Source organism: Entelurus aequoreus, linkage group LG07 (genome assembly GCF_033978785.1).
Source record: "Entelurus aequoreus isolate RoL-2023_Sb linkage group LG07, RoL_Eaeq_v1.1, whole genome shotgun sequence".
Lineage (NCBI taxonomy): Eukaryota > Metazoa > Chordata > Actinopteri > Syngnathiformes > Syngnathidae > Entelurus > Entelurus aequoreus.
Window position 1 is genome coordinate 23,069,133 of NC_084737.1, and position 14,429 is coordinate 23,083,561.

A 14,429-nucleotide genomic window follows, 5' to 3' on the forward strand; every position below is an offset into this window, starting at 1 on the left:
TTGTGTTGTGTTTATGTTGTGTTAAGGTGCGCAGGTTCTCCAGAAATGGGTTTGCCATTCTTTTGTGGTGTGGGTTCACAGTGTGGCGCATATTTGTAACCTAACAGTGTTAAAGTTGTTTTATACGGCAACCGTCAGTGTAAACTGTGTGGCTGTTGAACAAGTATGCCTTGCTGTCTCCTACGTGTACGAGTCCAAGCTCAACATGGGATCTGTCTGTGTGTACAACCTATAGAGGACAATTAATGCAGAGCCATCAGGGTATGCCCTTAATTCAGTTGTTAAGGTAAAAATGTTTTCCTCGAGGGATTTCTAGGGGAGGCACGGAGATCGTAAGTAAGCTGCTGGGAAAATCGGGAGGGTCGGCAAGTATGCAGCTGAGCTGAGGTCAAAGAGCCGCATGCGGCTCCGGAGCCGCGGGTTGCCGACCCCTGGTTTAGATGATGATCCAGTAGAATGCTCTATAAAGCAGTGGTCCCCGAGCCACACAAGAAATTAAAAAAAAAAAATATATATATTTTTTTTTCTCCATGAAATCAACATAAAAAACACAACATATACATTATACATCGATATAGATCAATACAGTCTGCAGGGATACAGTCCGTAAGCACACATGATTGTATTTATTGATTTATTTATTATTTGTATTTTCAAATACACCCCCACCCCACCGGTTTTCAAGCGTTGACCGTTCCGCAGCTACAAAAATGTTGGGGACCACTGCTATAAAGCATCTTTGAAAGTCTTCAGCGTGTATCCAAGGGCCTTTAGGGGTTTTCTGTGAAATGAAAAGATGATGTATTAAAAATATGACAACAGTTATTTTCTGTTAGTAACTAACAGTTGTTTGTAATTTAGTGTTAAATCAATTTGGTCTATTCAATATCTCACAAGACACAATCTTCTCCAGGGACAATACACTTTAGAGTAGTCAGTGTATAGTTTGTAAAGGTTTGCTATCCACTAAAAATGACCCTACATTCAGCCATTATTGTCCCTCTTAGGTTCACTGAAGACTACATTAGCTGCAGTTGTGGATTTTCCTTTGTCTTTATGTAGCATGGCACTGGAAATGTGTCCTTCCTAGCAGGGCCGGCCCCTGGTTGTTAAGAGCCACAACGACTAGGGGGTGCCACATGATTATGGTGATCATCACTGTTGTCATGCTCTGCAGGTGTTTACTTGTCCTACATTCATGGACTGGATTACATCATGGATACAATTATACTTTGTCTTTGCTCAACTTTTATTCAGTACTAGGGAGCCAACACGTTCTTTGTAATAGTTTGAGTTTGCTTTGCAGCATCACAGCAGCGTCCATTCAAAAGCCCAAAGAAATCATTTCTAATTTAGCATCGCTTTGAACACCATATTTATGGCCATATTTCCAAAACGACCGTACTATTTAAGTTTATATTATAGCCGAACCCTTTCCCTTATTATATAGTGTCTAACGAATATTTACTTTTTCAATTCATGCCAAAGCGGCATGGCAGTTTTGAATACATGTCACTGCACTGGGCAATATCAAACACTTTCCTTTCCCTCTTGGACCTATCAAACAATTTTTGCACTTTTTTATATTAACTTTGGACATTATATAATACTACATTATACTCACTAGGCTGCAGTCAGCCCTATACTGTAGCCCCAGCACAGGGATATTCAACTAAATTGTTCTGGGGGCTTAACTTCCAGAAAGCTCAGGATCGTGGGCCGGACTATATGTCTTATTTTGTATATTCTGAGAACCAACAGTGGACTTTTGATTTTGGTCTATATATTTTGTCAGAGTTACAGGAGCGCTCTGTTGTTTTTAAGGACCTTTTGCAAAAAAGCTAGTCAAAGATAATCTCTGACAGCACTTTTAAATAATTTACTGCAAAAATCAATCAATCAAAGTTTATTTATATAGCCCTAAATCACAAGTGTCTCAAAGGGCTGCACAAGCCACAACAACATCCTCGGCTCAGATCCCAAATCAGGGCAAGAAAAAACTCAACCCAATGTGTCTTTCACAATTTATTTTTATGTGAACTCGTGGGCAACCAGTTAAATAGCCCAAATGATACAAAAAAGAGGACCTAAAATGGAATCTTGATGAATACCACAAGTTTAAGTCAGAAGATGAACTAATGACTACTGACCGCATCTGAAGTAAACAAGGTAAAGCAACCCAAACTGGCGAAAAGGAGAGGACTTAAAGGGGTGCCTTGAGGAACACCTCAGTTGCAGTGGTGTGTCTAGGAGGTGGCCCGTGTTACCCCTAAAATCTGACAGGCCACCCCACTTAAAGGCGGAACAATTTGAAGCTTCAAACTGTGGTGCGTGTACTGCTGGGGCTACATCTAGTGCAGGGGTCGGCAACCCAAAATGTTGAAAGAGCCACATTGGACAAAAATACAAAAACAAATCTGTCTGGAGCCGCAAAAAATTAAAAGCCATATTACATGTGCCATGAGATATAAATTGAATTAAGAGGACTTAAAGGAAACTAAATGAGCTCAAATATAGCTACAAATGAGGCATAATGATGCAATATGTACATATTGCTAGCCTAAATAGCATGTTAGCATCGATTAGCTTGCAGTCATGCAGTGACCAAATATGTCTGATTAGCACTCCACACAAGTCAATAACATCAACAAAACTCACCTTTGTGTGAGTTGCACAACGTTAAAAGTGTGGTGGACAAAATGAGACAGAAAAAAAGTGGCATAAAACACGTCCTAGAAAGTCGGAGAAAGTTATACATGTAAACAAACTATACGGTGAGTTCAAGGACCGCCAAAATTAGTAGGACAAAACGGCGCTCGCCAAATACTCGAATCAGTGAAGCATGTTTAATATAAGCAGTGTGATTTATAACAATTAGGGAGGTTTGTGTCATGTTTGTAATCCTACAGAAACCATACTAAACAAAAAAATAGATTTTTTTTCCCCTCATCTTTTTCCATTCTTCATACATTTTTGAAAAATCTCCAGAGAGCCACTAGGGCGGCGCTAAAGAGCCGCATGCGGCTCTAGAGCCGCGGGTTGCCGACCCCCGATCTAGTGGTACGCTGTACTTAAATCAGGGGTCCTTATAGGAGGCCTGGGGCTTTTCCCATATTTACTTTTAAAACATGAACTAAGACATTAGTATGACAATTGGTCAGTGAAGACTACAGAAAATGGAACTGTATACATGCTACACATGAATACGAGATGCACAGACTCACTATATATTTACTAATTTAGACAACTGGTTGAAACATCTCCTACCTGCTCCCTCCACCTCAAAGTCTTCTGGCAGCAGGTTGTCCTGCCGGTTACCAAGAGTGAAGGACAAAAAGGCCAAGAGAAGTGCGTCCAGGATGCTGATGATGGCCAAGATGTAGGCCCAGCGCACCGTGCAGTCCCCCAAGCTGTACTTGTCAGTCTTTTGGCCACACATCTGCTTCACCTCCGGGGCGTCCCAGCCATCCGGGTAGATCATGCAGCCCATCACCATCAAAGCAGCTGCGGGGGAAGTAGAAGAGAAAAAAAGGGAGCAAGGAAGCATTGTGTTGCAATAATTATCCCTTGTGAACACTTATGTTGATAAATGTTTATAAGGGGGAGCTTTTGAGCCCCAGCTGCAGGATAAGACATAAAACATCCCCATTAAGGACTGAAAGTTGTATTTATGGTGCATAAGAAGAATCTCACTGGTGCTGTTTGCATGATGTACTGTATTGGAAGTTATTCAACATTAAATAACTTGCTTCATGGAGGTTCATGCCAGGTTTATGCTATTATTACCAGTATTAAAATGTAGTTGTCTTGCACTTTATAGCTGTTTTTTTTTTATTTATCAGAGCTAGTTTTGCTGGCATCCTCATGTTGCATTGTTGTTGGAGGTGTAGATATATTGTTCAGGGGACACCTGATCATATTTCATGTAAGCAAAGCTCCAAGAGAGGTGTCAGAAACTCCACACCATGCACAAACCCCGCCTGCAACCTGAGAGGTGATCAGGCACACACACACACACACACACACACACACACACACACACACACACACACACACACACACACACACACACACACACACACACACACACACACACACACACGCACACACACACACACACACACACACACACACACACACACACACGATATAGATTGCAACGTATCTTGTAATGTATGTATAATATTGTTTGTAAATCTATATCTGCTTTTATGGTGCTTTCCTCAGGACAACAGAATAAAATGAGCTATTCTAGCTCACTCTAGCACATTTACTGTGATGCTCAGATGTTAATCAATATGCATTTTCCTAATCAAACAAAGTTATCCAGAGGATAAAAGAGGTAAAACAACAAAAGACACAATCACATTCCTAAATACAAACGTCCCGATGCCACTACAAACGTGTATTATTTGTCATCTGCATCAATTTAGTGACGTGTCATCAAAGTATAAAAATGCATTTCTGTCAATTTGCATCATCAAACAGTAATTAAAGAAAATGGATTGATGTTGGTAGTCCAACTCATATTGACTGCACACACAAGCTATGGAGATTATATCAGTAGAAAAAAAACTGCATTTAGTGTAGATAATGAGTTATAGCTTGAAATATGAGACCCAGTAGATTAATTTGTTTCAACTGTTAAATGAACATAAGATATGTCTTCTTTGATCATTGTGGTAATTATTGGATGCAATCTAGCCAATTTGACACTATTGCTTTTATTTACTTTGTGATGGCAATGAGTGTTACTAATAGTGATTTTTTGCTTGTTGTTTTTTGAATATTTTTAATCACTGTTATGTTGTTATTTTTATTAGTATTGATACTGTTGTAGATATTATTCATTTTTGTTTGAGCCTTTTGGAGTTCTTGTGTCGTCTTTGTGTGTCTGCAATTGCTCTGTTGATTGCTATTCCGAGTGTTGCTGGGCTGTGACTGGTTTGGAATTGGAATGATATTATTATGTATTATTTGGTGTTATTTTGTTGGACTTATTGGTATTCTGTGTGATTGTGTTAAATAAAATACATATATTTTTAAGTTATTATATTCAATAGCCTTATTAATACTGTATATGTAGTGCACTCCTTAGTTTGTTTTGTTTTGTTTTTCTACTATTATTGTATTACTTGTCCTGTTGACTTTATTATTTTTTTTAACTTTTTTACACCACAATAGTTGAATTTTTCCCAATGTGGGATAAATGCATGCAGTCTGGTATAGTACCCTCAATGTAATGATAGCTAAAGTAATAGTGCAGATTTTTGTTGAGGTGTTGCTATAAATACGGCACCAAATTCTATACACAAGATTCCTAAAGGGCTTCCATCCCACCCTAAACCCATCGTCGCTGCCCCACACAAAACTAATTATTGCATCAATTTGGTTGAAAACATCTTTTTAAAACATGTGTAAAAAACTTAAAGCAATTTTGGACTTTTTTAAAGACGGCATTAACACATCTAATACATATCTATATAACCCCCCCTAAAAATTTGCTTTTTGTTTCAAATAAAGCAAGGTTTTTTTATTACCAATAAATTCAATATCAAGTGGCCAGTATATGTATTTAAATACTCATATAACCTACCCAGCAGTCACACGATATTAAAACAACGTTGAGAACTTGTTGAATTAGGTCCTAATGTTGACCAAATCAAACATAGCGTTGGAACAACATGCTTTTTGAGGACGTTTAATCAATGTTGAGTTCTGACGTTGATTTGACCATTGAACTTTGGTCATTTCCCAACCAATATTCTACAACACAAACACAACGTTGAAACAACATGCTTTTTGACAACGTTTATTCAATGTCAGGTTGTACGTTGATTTGACCATTCAAATTTGGTCATCTCTCAACCAACAACGTGGATCCAACGTTCGACATCAATTTACAAATCCAACTATTTTGCAACATTGTTTCAAAGTCAGTTTTAAAGGACATGTATGTATAATCAATGTTGGATCAATGTCTTGTGCCTGCTGGGTGTTATGATAATAAATATGTTACGTTTCCCTTTACTTCCAAGTGTAAAGTACAGATACATACAGTATATTATCATCAGTGAATAATACAAATCAGGGGTGTCAAACTAATTTTAGATCGGGAGCCAAATGGAAAAAAATCTACTCCCAAGTGGGCCGGACTGGTAAAATCACGGCACAATAACTTCAAAATAAAGACAACTTCAGATTGTTTTCTTTATTTAAAAATAGAACAAGCACAAATGTACAAATCATAATGTTTTTTTTGTGTTTTTTTTTACACTTACATGTTGCGGTTAATAGTGTTCTATCTCTTTTGGTCGTTATTTATACTTTCTGAATAAGTTATGTGATAATGTTCATTAGTCAACCCATTGGTGTTAATTTTCAATCTATCAAGATAAAACAATTGTATCAAAATCAAATTACAGGATGTTATTTTTGTAGTTTGATCATTTCCCTCGATTGGTGCACTAACATCATGTGGTTTATAAAAATGTTTTGCATATGTAGCATCATCTACAAAGATACAAAGAATTGCTATTGCGACATCTAGTGGACACATTTATAATAGCAGTTTCTTTCATTCAAAAATTTCGGCTCATTTTTATACTTAGCAAACTCATCCCGCTGGCCGGATAAAACCTGTTTGCCCGCGGGCCGTACGTTTGACACCCCTGATACAAATCATAATGACACATTATTATTACCATACGATTATTAATGCATCTCCTGGGAGTCAAGCCTCCCCCGTCTTTAGAAACGAGTGACATCTCTGTTTGTAACTTTAATCGAGGGTCCTTGAACGCACCACAGTTATTGGCAAAGAGATACAAAAGTAAAATGTATCCATAACTTTCCTCTATGCTGCCATAGATTTGTTTATTATAGTTTTTAAAACATATTTCCTATTGCCTCGTTGAGCTTTGATGACGTTATGACGTCATGTTGAGTGAAGTGTTCCAAGTTACATTTGCCACTCTATCGAGGTGGATATAGTCTTAGACCAGAGGTGTCAAATTCAAGGCCCGGGGGCCAGATGTTGCCCACCACTTCATTTTATTTGGCCCCCGAAAGCCTGGAACTGTAACTTTTCTTACTAAATCTATTTGTTCTTCTATTTTGGGAGGAAAAAAATATGTGTACTCCATGTAATCGCAACTGATGTTAACTTAAAAATATTGTCTATCCATCCATCCATCCATCCATTTTCTACCGCTTGTCCCTTTTGGAGTCGCGGGGTGTGCTGGAGCCTATCTCAGCTGCATTCGGGCGGAAGGCGGGGTACACCCTGGACAAGTCACCTCATGCAAAAATATATTATCAAACATTCAAAACCATTTTTTAAATATAAATAAATACTAATAATGTTTTCAAAGCAAGTTATCCATCAAATTGTGTAATGTAAAAGTAGCAATAGATTTATTGGTAAAATAGTGAAATTTACTGTTTTTTTACAGCATTTTTCTCTAAATGAAAAAAACTTTACTTCTTTTTACTGTAATAAACTGTGGTGCCGTTTTGGCATTTACAGTAATACACCGAAACATCTACAGTTGTTGATTTGCGGTAAACAAACAACAAAAAACAAAAAATTTTACTGTAAAATGGCAGTTTTTTTCCATCCATCCATCCATCCATCCATCCATCCATCCATCTTCTTCCGCTTATCCGAGGTCGGGTCGCGGGGGCAACAGCCTAAACAGGGAAGCCCAGACTTTCCTCTCCCCAGCCACTTTGTCCAGCTCTTCCCAGGGGATCGCGAGGCGTTCCCAGGCCAGCTGGGAAACATAGTCTTCCCAACGTGTCCTGGGTCTTCACCGTGGCCTCCTACCAGTCGGACGTGCCCCAAACACCTCCCTAGGGAGGCGTTCGGGTGACATCCTGACCAGATGCCCGAACCACCTCATCTGGCTCCTCTCGCAGTTTTTTTTATTTACAGTAAAAAAAGAATTGAGCTGCCTTTTTTTTTTTTTTTTAACCATAAAAACAGCAGTAGTGTTTTTCCATTTACAGTAATATACACTACATTTTGAGGTGAAATTATTACAACTTATCATATTTTTTTTTTACATTTTAGTTTCTAAAAAATATACTAATAAAATGCATTAAAAATTTGTGTAAGTAAGTAAGTAAGTACATTTTATTTATAAAGCGCTTTTCACAGATAAAATCACAAAGCGCTGTACAAAACATAGGTGAAGTAAAACAACAGTTCAATTAAAGGCCTACTGAAACCCACTACTACCGACCACGCAGTCTGATAGTTTATATATCAATGATGAAATCTTAACATTGCAACACATGCCAAAACGGCCGGGTTAACTTATAAAGTGCAATTTTAAATTTCCCGCGAAACTTCCGGTTGAAAACGTCTATGTATGATGACGTATGCGCGTGACGTCAATGGTTGAAGCGGAAGTATTCGGACACATTGTATCCCAATACAAACAGCTCTGTTTTCATCGCAAAATTCCACAGTATTCTGGACATCTGTGTTGGTGAATCTTTTGCAATTTGTTTAATGAACAATGGAGACTGCAAAGAAGAAAGCTGTAGGTGGGATCGGTGTATTAGCGGCCGGCTGCAGCAACACAACCAGGAGGACTTTGAGTTGGATAGCAGACGCGCTATCCGACGCTAGCCGCCGACCGCATCGATGATCGGGTGAAGTCCTTCGTCGCGCCGTCGATCGCTGGAACGCAGGTGAGCACGGGTGTTGATGAGCAGATGAAGGCTGGCGTAGGTGGAGAGCCAATGTTTTTAGCATAGCTCCGTCGAGGTTCCGTAGCTAAGTTAGCTTCAATGGCGTCGTTAGCAACAGCATTGCTAGGCTTCGACAGGCGGCACAGCATTAACCGTGTAGTTACAGGTCCAGTGTTTGGTTCGGTGTCTCCTGATAGTAGTATTGTTGATCTTCTGTCTATCCTTCCAGTCAGGGGCTTATTTCTTTTGTTTCTATCTGCATTTAAGCACGATGCTATCACGTTAGCTCCGTAGCTAAAGTGCTTCACCGATGTATTGTCGTGGAGATAAAAGTCACTGTGAATGTCCATTTCACGTTCTCGACTCTCATTTTCAAGAGGATATAGTATCCAAGGTGGTTTAAAATACAAATCCGTGATCCACAATAGAAAAAGGAGAAAGTGTGGAATCCAATGAGCCCTTTTACCTAAGTTACGGTCAGAGCGAAAAAAGATACGTCCTGCACTGCACTCTAGTCCTTCACTCTCACGTTCCTCATCCACAAATATTTCATCCTCGCTCAAATTAATGGGGTAATCGTCGCTTTGTCGGTCCGAATCGCTCTCGCTGCATTGTAAACAATGGGAAAATGTGAGGCGCCCTTCAACCTGCGACATCACGCTACTTCCGGTACAGGCAAGGCTTTTTTTTAATCAGCGACCAAAAGTTGCGAACTTTATCGTCGATGTTCTCTACTAAATCCTTTCAGCAAAAATATGGCAATATCGCAAAATGATCAAGTATGACACATAGAATGGATCTGGTATCCCCGTTTAAATAAAAAAAAAAATCATTTCAGTAGGCCTTTAAAACAACCTGGGGATAGGTTGATTGGAAACTAAATTGGCCCTAGTGTGTGAATGTGAGTGTGAATGTTGTCTGTCTATCTGTGTTGGCCCTGCTATGAGGTGGCGACTTGTCCAGGGTGTACCCCACCTTCCGCCCGAATGCAGCTGAGATAGGCTCCAGCGCCCCTCGCGACCCCGAAGGGAATAAGCGGTAGAAAATGGATGGATGGATGGATGGGCAACATTATAAAAAGGATACAAAGTGGATTAAAAATGATAGTTAAAAGGTGCAATAACTAAAAGCTTTACTAAAAAGAGAAGTTTTCAAATGTTCCTTAAAAAGTTTCGACACAGTCAAGATCACGGAGGGACTGTGGCAAATTGAGACTTTTTGGGATCTTTAGAAGACTCCTGAAGATACTAATAATACTAATAATAGTATTCACTGTTAGAAGCGGCCCTCTGGGCCAAACATAACTGCGATGTGGCCCTCAGTGAAAACGACTTTGACACCTTTGTCTTAGACCAGAGGTGTCAAACGTACGGCCCGAGGGCCCGCAAACTGGTTTTAACCGGCCCGCGGGATGAGTTTGGTAAGTATAAATATGGGCCGAAATTTTTGAATGAAATAAACTGCTGTTCTAAATGTGTCCACTAGATGTCGCAATACAAAAAAATAAACCACATGATGTTAGTACATCAGCCGAGGAAAATTAACAAACTACATAAATAACATCCTATAATTTGATTTTGATATTATTTTTTTATCTTGATGGATTGAAAATGAACACCAATGAGTTGACTAATGAACGTTATCTAATAATTTATTCAGAAAGTATAAATAACGACAAACAAAGGTGGAATACTATTAACTACAACATGTAGGTGTAAATAAACCCAACAACATTATGATTTGTACATTTTCAGAATGTGCTTGTTCTATTTTTAAACAAAGAAAACAATCTGAAGTTTTCTTTATTTTTAAGTTATTGTGCCGTGATTTTACCAGTCTGGCCCACTTGGGCATAGATTTTCCTCCATGTGGCCCCCGATCTAAAATGAGTTTGATACCCCTGATCTAAACTTTACCGCTGCTTGTATTTTTTTCCATATTTTATTGTAATATTTTCAGAATGTGTTTGTTCTATTTTTGGCCAAAGTAAGACAAAGAAAACCATCTGAAGTTATTTTTTTGTTTTAATGCTATGGTTGTAATAGTCCGGCCCGCGTGTGCACAGATTTTCCTCCGTGCGGCCCCTGAGCTAAAATGAGTTTGACACCTTTGTCTTAGACCAGGGGTCACCAACGCGGTGCCCGCGGGCACCAGGTAGCCCGTAAGGACCAGATGAGTAGCCCGCTGGCCTGTTCTAAAAATAGCTCAAATAGCAGCACTTACCAGTGAGCTGCCTCTATTTTTTAAATTGTATTTATTTACTAGCAAGCTGGTCTCGCTTTGCCCGACATTTTTAATTGTAAGAGAGACAAAACTCAAATAGAATTTGATAATCCAAGAAAATATTTTAAAGACTTGGTCTTCACTTGTTTAAATAAATTCATAATTTTTTTTACTTTGCTTCTTATAACGTTCAGAAAGACAATTTTAGAGAAAAAATACAACCTTAAAAATGATTTTAGGATTTTTAAACACATATACCTTTTTACCTTTTTAATTCCTTCCTCTTCTTTCCTGACAATTTAAATCAATGTTCAAGTAAAAAAATTTTTTTATTGTAAAGAATAATAAATCAATTTTAATTTAATTCTTCATTTTAGCTTCTGTTTTTTCGATGAAGAATATTTGTGAAATATTTCTTCAAACTTATTATGATTAAAATTCAAAACAATTATTCTGGAAAATCTACAAAATCTGTAGAATCAAATTTAAATCTTATTTCAAAGTCTTTTGAATTTCTTTCAAAAAAAAAATTCTGGAAAATCTAGAAGAAATAATGATTTGTCTTTGTTAGAAATATAGCTTGGTCCTATTTGTTATATATTCTAACAAAGTGCAGATTGGATTTTAACCTATTTAAAACATGTCATCAAAATTCTAAAATTAATCTTAATCAGGAAAAATTACTAATGAAGTTCCATAAATTAATGTTTTCAAAAAGATTCGAATTAGCTAGTTTTTCTCTTCTTTTTTTCGGTTGAATTTTGAATTTTAAAGAGTCGAAATTGAAGATAAACTATGTTTCAAAATTTAATTGTCATTTTTTTTCGTGTTTTCTCCTCTTTTAAACCGTTCATTTAAGTGTAAATATCATTAATTATTAATAATAACATAGAGTTAAAGGTAAATTGAGCAAATTGACTATTTCTGGCAATTTATTGAAGTGTGTATCAAACTGGTAGCCCTTCGCATTAATCACTACCCAAGAAGTAGCTCTTGCTTTCAAAAAGGTTGGTGACCCCTGTCTTAGACTTTCTTCATTTGTTTCAAGCAGAATTTTCACGACTGAATTTATTTGATATTAACATTTTATGACGTCTTTTTTTTTTTTTTTTTTTTTTTTTTTACAACTTACATATTTAAAGAGCAAAAAATATTCAAACTTAAAAAAACCCCAAAAAAACAACGTCTATGAAGTTTACCGGAGGCCAGCTGCATCCAGGCGCAGATCTTGTAGACGCTCCCGGCGTTGCAGAAGAAGAAGAGGCTGAAGCAGACGGCGGTGGCCGCCACCAGCAGCACGGACGTGCCCACGAAGAACATCGCCGTGCGGAAGGCCGGGGATGGGATGGAGCTGAAGTCCAGCACGCTGCCCTTGCAGATGAGCTCCGTTGTGAGCGCGTTGCCGATGCAGTAGTGGAAGAGACCGAAGTAGCCCGCCTGCGGGGTGTTCACGCTGTCCCCGATCCAGAAGGGCTGAATGAAGACCACCGCCGTGATGATGACGAAGCACATGGTGAACACGGCCCACATGACGCCGATGGCCCGGGAGTTCCTCACGTAGTTGGTGTGGTAGATTTTGGCAGCTTCCTTGGCCGGGAGTAAATCCATCGTCGATCCACTTTTTAACGAGTATGGAACAACTTGTTGCTGACGCCGCTCCTTTGCAGCGGCTGACCTCTGTCAGCATTCAGCACCATGGACAGCTCTGTGACGTCACACACCGTTGCCACAGCAAAACCGTGGCAACTTTTTTTCAAACTTTTTTTTTCTCCCAACAAGTACCACCTCAGAAAGCTTTTGTGCCACCATAATGATGACCGGCATTAAAATACAGTAGCGTAGTAGGACCAAGTAGTCATTAAAAAAAAGGCAGAGGATTTATTTAAGGTAAAAAATTTTTTTTTACCACCGAGCAGTGAGCAGCAGCGGTGGCCGCCCTCTGGAATCATTTTGGTGATTTAACCCCCAATTCCAACCCTTGATGCTGAGCAGGGGCGTCACTAGCTTTTAAGGACAGGGGGGGGGGGGCTTAGCCCCCAGGAGATGCAGGATGCATCTTGTCCACAAGCGACGCTGAGATCATTATCCATGCGTTCGTTACGTCTCGTCTCGATTACTGTAACGTATTATTTTCGGGTCCTCCCTATGTCTAGCATTAAAAGATTACAGTTGGTACAAAATGCGGCTGCAAGGCTTTTGACAAAAACAAGAAAGTTTGATCACATTACGCCTATACTGGCTCACCTGCACTGGCTTCCTGTGCACTTAAGATGCGACTTTAAGGTTTTACTACTTACGTATAAAATACTACACGGTTTAGCTCCAGCCTATCTCGCCGATTGTATTGTACCATATGTCCCGGCAAGAAATCTGCGTTCAAAGAACTCCGGCTTATTAGTGATTCCCAGAGCCAAAAAAAAGTCTGCGGGCTATAGAGCGTTTTCTATTCGGGCTCCAGTACTCTGGAATGTTATGTTATGTTATGTTATTTTCATTTATTATGCGCCCCCCAACCAACTGTTACATCAGCCCGGGGCGCAGCCCGACTGGAGAAACAAAAAAACAGAAACAGAGACTGAGACACACAAAGGAATCTAAACTAAACATTTAAGACTCACAATGAAAACATAGATTAAAAGTCATCTGCGGTAAAAAGGTGAGTTTTAAGCCGTGCTCTAAAAGAGTCCAGAGTGGTGGCGGACTTAATACTCAGGGGGAGCTTATTCCACAACCTAGGTGCCATCACTGAGAAAGCACGGTCTCCCCTTGTCACTAGGTTTGACCGTGGGACCTTCAGGGTCATCTGGTTGTCTGATCTAAGGCAACGACCCAGCCTGGAGCTGGTGGGTTGGTCCAGGAGATCTTTAATATAAGCTGGGGCGAGACCATTGAGCGCTTTGAAGACGAACATGACGATCTTAAATTTCACTCTACACTTCACTGGGAGCCAGTGAAGGGAGGAGAGGATGGGAGAAATATGTTCCCTCATTTTTGCGCCTGTCACCAGCCTGGCAGCCGCATTTTGTACTAGCTGCATGCTATGGATGGTCTTGTTGGTGACCCCAGCATAAAGGGCATTGCAATAGTCCAGTCTAGAAAAAATAAGCATTAACACGACCCTCCGTAGGTCACTGGGGGAGAGGAAAGACTTGATCTTGGCTATGGTGCGTAGTTGGAAAAAACAGGATTTCACCACAGATTTCACTTGTTTGTCAAACTTGAGGTCTGGGTCGAATATGACCCCGAGGTTTTTGACATGGGGTTTTTCAAGAGTGGCCAAACTTCCCAAATTCTTTCTGATCTGACTGACCGAGGTGGAGTTGCCAAACAGAAGAATTTCACTCTTGGTGTCATTGAGCTGCAGGCAGCTTTGTGACATCCACTCCTTTATGTCCCGCAAGCAGTCTTTCAAAAGGTCCAGCCCAGAGGGATCATCTGTCTTGAGTGGAAGATAGATTTGAGTATCATCAGCGTAGCAGTGAAAGGAAATTTTATGGCGATGAATG

The 14,429-nt window shown here is 39.4% G+C and overlaps 1 protein-coding gene across 1 annotated transcript; it reads right to left on the reverse strand.

The window, feature by feature from the left end:
- Nucleotides 1-770: 770 nt before the first annotated feature.
- On the reverse strand, nt 771-12,558 carry lhfpl5b (LHFPL tetraspan subfamily member 5b). The gene is made up of 3 exons (XM_062054671.1): nt 12,123-12,558; nt 3,268-3,504; nt 771-781 (listed from the first exon to the last, which is right to left on the reverse strand). Exons 1-3 carry the CDS (start codon nt 12,529-12,531, stop codon nt 771-773), a joined length of 657 nt encoding a protein of 218 aa, XP_061910655.1. The 5' UTR covers nt 12,532-12,558.
- Nucleotides 12,559-14,429: the final 1,871 nt, after the last annotated feature.